At 48.4% G+C, this 5,498-nt stretch overlaps 1 protein-coding gene across 1 annotated transcript; it reads left to right on the top strand.

The window, feature by feature from the left end:
• Positions 1-916: 916 nt before the first annotated feature.
• On the top strand, positions 917-1,742 carry LOC136550831 (uncharacterized). Its single transcript, XM_066542424.1, has 3 exons — positions 917-1,006; positions 1,172-1,435; positions 1,545-1,742. The coding sequence occupies exons 1-3, from the start codon at positions 917-919 to the stop codon at positions 1,740-1,742; spliced, it is 552 nt and encodes a 183-aa protein (XP_066398521.1).
• Positions 1,743-5,498: the final 3,756 nt, after the last annotated feature.

Here is a 5,498-nt window from a genome sequence, read left to right on the forward strand (position 1 = left end):
GGCAGCGCCAGAGCTTGCAGACACTACGTGAAAAACAGTTTGTAGCAACGGGACTTTTTTTAGGGGCAACTGGCATTCTAGCCGCCCCCTACAGTGACGTGTTCGAGCTTCAGCACAGCAGCCACCCCTACAAATGACACAGTAGGGGCGGCTGAATCACCAACCGCCCCTACAAATTCGTCGGTGAGCCACGTCGCTCGAATTCCTTCCATGGCCACCATTCGTCAACTTCGTCCAAAAATCCTCCACCACAAAAATATCTCCCATCTCTCCCCCTCCTCATCACAAAAAAAACTCCCATCCTCTCCCTCTCGCTATCTCACGAGGCGCGACTGCGCCTCCCGCGACCCCCGTCGTAGTCGCTCCCGCTCTTGCCGCCTCCGCCCCCGTCGTCCCTCCCTCTCCCTCTCTCCTAACGAGGCGGCGTGGTAGCCCCCTCCTCCGTCTCTGCTTTCACCTTCCCCCCCCCCTCTCTCTCGATGCCGCGGCGCGCCGGCAGACGAACGGCGTGGGCAGGACAGCGGCGCACGGGCGCCAGCGAGCCCCAGCAGGTGGCCATTGCCGCGGCTGCCACCACGACACGGCTTCCTCCAACTGGTCCGCATGCGCTCCTGGGCTCGACGAAACATCAAAACCCTAGGTGCCTGTGTTCAATGCCTCCGTCTGCGCGCGTGTGGCCTCTTCCTCGGTGGATCGGCTTGGCAGCCAGATCTGGAGGTACCTCACCCTCTTCTTCTCTGTCTCATGGCTCGTCACCCAGATCCGTCCTCTGTCTCATTGCTCCTCACCCAGATCCTCTCTCCCTCCATCTTCCCCTTTGCGCAGTGTACCAAAAGGCCGCACGGCCCCACCCCTTCCGTCACAAATCCGAGGGTTGGCAGCTCACCCAGCGGGGCGCAAGTCAGCGCGCGCGGCGATGGAGTGGCGGGCGCAGCAGCCCGGCGACGCGCAACAGCCAGGCAAGGACGGCGGCGGCGACTCTCCTCCACCGCCACCGGTAAGACCCGCTCTCCTCCTGCTGCACAGAGCCCCACGAACCTTTTTTTTAATGCTCCACGAACCTTCTTGTACATCTTCATCCCACGGAAAATTCATCAGAATAGCAAATCTCCGACCGAGCAACTCAAAAGCATCGAGCTGACGCGCTTGCTGTCTGCTTGCCGCTTGGCAGTTCTTGGAGGTGACGTGCAGGAGCTCCGGCAAGGTCCGGCGGTTCGCGGCAGGGACGATGGCCCGCTACGCGCTGCACGCCATCAACCGCAAGCTCGAACCTGGGGCCCCGCCGGCGCTGCACGTCGAGGCCGTCAGGGACGGCGAAGAGCCCGTCAACTTCGGCCCCAGCGCGGCCCTCGCTGATTACGGCCGCGGCTCGAGGCTGCAGACCATCACCGCACAGGACGCGCCCGGGATCCATCACGCGCTGCACGTGGACACGGTATGCCATTGCTAGTTCTCACCTGCTAACCTGCATCTGTGTTGAATAAGCTGTCACGAATGAAAGTTCGATTTTTCTTCAAGAATCAAGAACTAGGCATTAATTGCAGAAACAGGGTGACAGGCAGCTATCCAAAGAAGATGCCGTTGATACGGAGGCAATAAGGGGCACTTGCATCTATGTCGCCAAGATCGTGCTCGCGTTTGTGTTTCTCTTCCTGTTAGGTGGATTGCTCACGTACCTTCTGGAGGTGATCCCTGATATGCTGCAGACTGCATCGGCGCTTGAATTATCTGAATTTTTGTAGAACCCGCTGACTGAAAATGTATGGCGCATATATCATTTCATTAACATTATATGACATTGTGTGCCGCATTGTAACTTGGTCAATTTTAATTCGTGTCACTGCAACTCATGATAATTCATCATCTTTGTTATAGTACTAGTCTGTTTGGATCCGCTGCTCACTGTTAGGTCTACTTTCTAGGCATTGGGAAAGGTTTGCTTGAGTGCTTGGTAGCACTTAGAAATATGAGGTCCACGCAGCTTGGCGAGTTCAGAAAATAAACAAAGCAAGTTGTAGTGTTTTTTTTAGACCTACTACTGACTTAGACGTTTATATACGAGCATACACTCACCCCTTGCCTGTTCATTTTGGGGCTCTTGTAACTGATGACTGAAGATGTAATTTCTAATCATTGATCCATTCGTATTTAGTGCTCTTGTTGTGGCAACTTCGGGGGCTGGCTATGTGCTCGGTAGTGGCAACATCGTGGGCATTGCCGGACTTTGTTCCACATGTGCTGGTACAATGATGGTTGCAGTATCTGCAAATACCCTCAACCAGGTATGCATTTATTACTTTTTGACATGCTAAATCAATATACATTGTACTAACATGCATGCAAATCTTTGGTTCTTCATGATCCTGCACCAAATACTAGTTTTCTTAATGTATCCTACTTCCCACACATTGCGCAATATCTGAAATTGGAGCTATTGCCTATATGGAATTATGGATAACCCTGGTTGAACTTTGCTGTACTTACTTTAGCTGCCCCAAGACAACTCATTTGATCGTTAACACCTACTTTCAGGTGTTCGAGATAAAAAATGATGCTCAAATGAAAAGGACAATGCGACGCCCCCTGCCATCTGGTCGCATTACACTAGTAGAGAACAGACCTTTGATCCTCGACCAAAATGGGGTCTAGTCCCGGAATTTTTTGCGCTCGGGACTAGAGATACCTTTAGTCCCGGTTGGTGGCTCCAACCGGGACTAAAGGTCCCTACCCAATGGCTACTACGCCAGACAGAGGTGGCAGGGACCTGTAGTCCCGGTTGGAGCCACCAACCGGGATTAAAGGTATACTTTTACTCCCGGTTGGTGGCTCCAATCGGGAGTAAAGGTCTACTCCCGGGCCGTGGCTGCGCCCGGGGTTGGAAAGTTACCTTTAGTCCCGGTTGGATCCATCAACCGGGACTAAATGTTCTCCCTTTATAAATCGGCCGTCTCCTCCTTCCTCCCCGAGCCCGAGCTCAGCACATTTTGAAGCTCACTGCAGTAGTGTTCTTGCTTCCTCCCTCCCTCCATTGTTCCTCCATCCATTCTTCGATTCCTCCGTCGATTTCTTCGATTCCTCCGTCGATTCTTCAGTTGTAAAGGTTACCAATCTCATACTCTCATTTTTTACCATTTTCTTATGCCATTTTGTTCACTATATATATTTATGGTTTTTTATTGTGGTTTTTTTCATTTGTAAGCAATTTGAGCTCAAAATCACTTCAAGCTTGCATATTTACATGAAAGAAGGTTAAAGTATATATAAATATAAAGTTAGAAAATAGTTAGAAAATTATAGCAAATCCTTACTAGTTGAACTTGCGGACCGTGTTCAGGTCGGCGAGGATGTTCTCTGCCGAGCGGTAACGGACGTCAAGGAGGAGCTTTGATTCTACGAGGGAGAGCGACAACGGTCGTGGAAGACCGTGTTCCCTTCCTCGTAGAATCGGAGCTCTTCCTTGACCAAGTACGGTGCCGTCCGGTGGAGAAATGCTCGCCGAGCTGATCACGTAAGCAAGGTCAACTAGTACAGATGGTTATTTATTCACATGTACCGATATCGTCGCAGTAGTCTGTCAATCACCGTACCTAAACGTAGTATATATAAATATAAAGTTAGAAAATAGTTAGAAAATTATAGCAAATCCTTACTAGTTGAACTTGCGGACCGTGTTCAGGTCGGCGAGGATGTTCTCTGCCGAGCGGTAACGGACGTCAAGGAGGAGCTTTGATTCTACGAGGGAGAGCGACAACGGTCGTGGAAGACCGTGTTCCCTTCCTCGTAGAATCGGAGCTCTTCCTTGACCAAGTACGGTGCCGTCCGGTGGAGACATGCTCGCCGAGCTGATCACGTAAGCAAGGTCAACTAGTACGGATGGTTATTTATTCACATGTCCCGTTATCGTCGCTGTAGTCTGTCAATCACCGTACCTAAACATAGTAGTCTGTTATGTGTGTACATTCCCATTCTTCTGTTAATTTGCGGAAATATCATATGAATTACTTACCTACCGCAGTAAAAGACGAGAACACAATGACCGTTAAAAATATCATTGTTTAGAGATCTAGATAATTTTATAGTTTGTTAATTTTATTTGTTTATAAAAGGAGAAATTTATAGTGTATTAAAAGACGAGAACACGAGGACCCGGAAGATTGTGATGGAGTACCGAGTGAAGAAGGAGGGTCCCAACAAGGATCGTATCTTCTACAAGTGTCCGGATCGCAATGTGAGTTATTTTATCGTATTTAATGATTATGGTTAGTTTATACCTATTGTCATGATCGTTGTGATTAAAGTTCTAATTTTTTGTTTTAATTTCAGTGGGATGGCAGTGGACGATGTTCAGGCTTCTACTGGGAGGAAGAGTATGTTGAACTCATGCAAAAATATCTTGCACAACAGGCAGATAAGGCGGCTAATGAGGCAGTGATCCAGCCGAAGAAGCCCAAAGATGTTGCACAATCGGGGGATCTGTCTGTTTTAGTTGAGATTGGTCGCGAAATCCTTGTGCTCCTGAAATGTATTTTAGCTTTAGTTCTTTTAGTGGTAGTTGGGATTGTCTACATTGTAGCGATGCTTTCATAAATTTGTATCTTTTGTGGTGGCACGCATGTTGTATAAATAATTAATTATGATCTAGGTTTTAATATGATATTTATGTCATGTAATGTAGATGAGCCGTTATTGGATGTATAATGCTGATCGCCGCTCCCAAGAGTTCATTGACGGCGTGCATTCTTTGTTACGTGCGGCCGAGGCAAACAAACGCGACGGTTTCATGTGCTGCCCATGTGCCATATGTAAGAATACGGTGGAATATCCTTGCTCAAGGACTCTTCATTCACACTTGTTCAAGTCGGGTTTCATGTCAAACTATATTTGTTGGACAAAGCACAGAGAAACCGGTGTTGTAATGGAAGAAGGTGAAGAAGAACAATGGGACGACAATGATATTATTCCTGATGGTGCGTGCTTCAATGATACTGCAATGGGAGAAGCTGAAGAAGAGGTAGCCGCAGAAGATGAGCCGGCTGATGATCTTTGTCAGGTCATTCGTGATGCACAAAGAGAATGTGAAAGTAAAAAGGAGAAGATCAAGTTCGAGCGGATGCTAGAAGATCACAAGAAATTGTTGTACCCAACTTGTGATGCAGGGCAGAAAAAGTTGGGAACCACACTAGAATTGCTGCAATGGAAGGCAAAGAATGGTGTATCTGACAAGGGATTTGGAGAGTTACTAAAAATCCAAAAGAAGATGCTTCCGAAGTACAATGAATTGCCCGCCACTACCTACGAAGCAAAACAAGTTGTCTGTCCTATGGGGCTAGAAATAGAGAAGATACATGCATGTCCTAATGACTGCATCCTATACCGTGGCAAAGAGTACGAGAAATTGGATGCATGCCCGGTATGCCATGCGTCGCAGTATAAGATCAGGCGAGATGACCCTGGTGATGTTGAGGGCGAACGTCCGCGTAAGAAAATCCCTACCAAGG

Source organism: Miscanthus floridulus, chromosome 4 (genome assembly GCF_019320115.1).
Source record: "Miscanthus floridulus cultivar M001 chromosome 4, ASM1932011v1, whole genome shotgun sequence".
NCBI lineage: Eukaryota > Viridiplantae > Streptophyta > Magnoliopsida > Poales > Poaceae > Miscanthus > Miscanthus floridulus.

Bases quoted from the DNA above. Each gene is read 5' to 3' on its own strand.
- LOC136550831 (XM_066542424.1), top strand. From the start codon at position 917: ATGGAGTGGCGGGCGCAGCAGCCCGGCGACGCGCAACAGCCAGGCAAG. The intron at 1,007-1,171 runs GCTCTCCTCCTG...GCCGCTTGGCAG, and splicing joins CACCGCCACCGGTAAGACCC to TTCTTGGAGGTGACGTGCAG. The intron at 1,436-1,544 runs GTATGCCATTGC...CATTAATTGCAG, and splicing joins ACGCGCTGCACGTGGACACG to AAACAGGGTGACAGGCAGCT.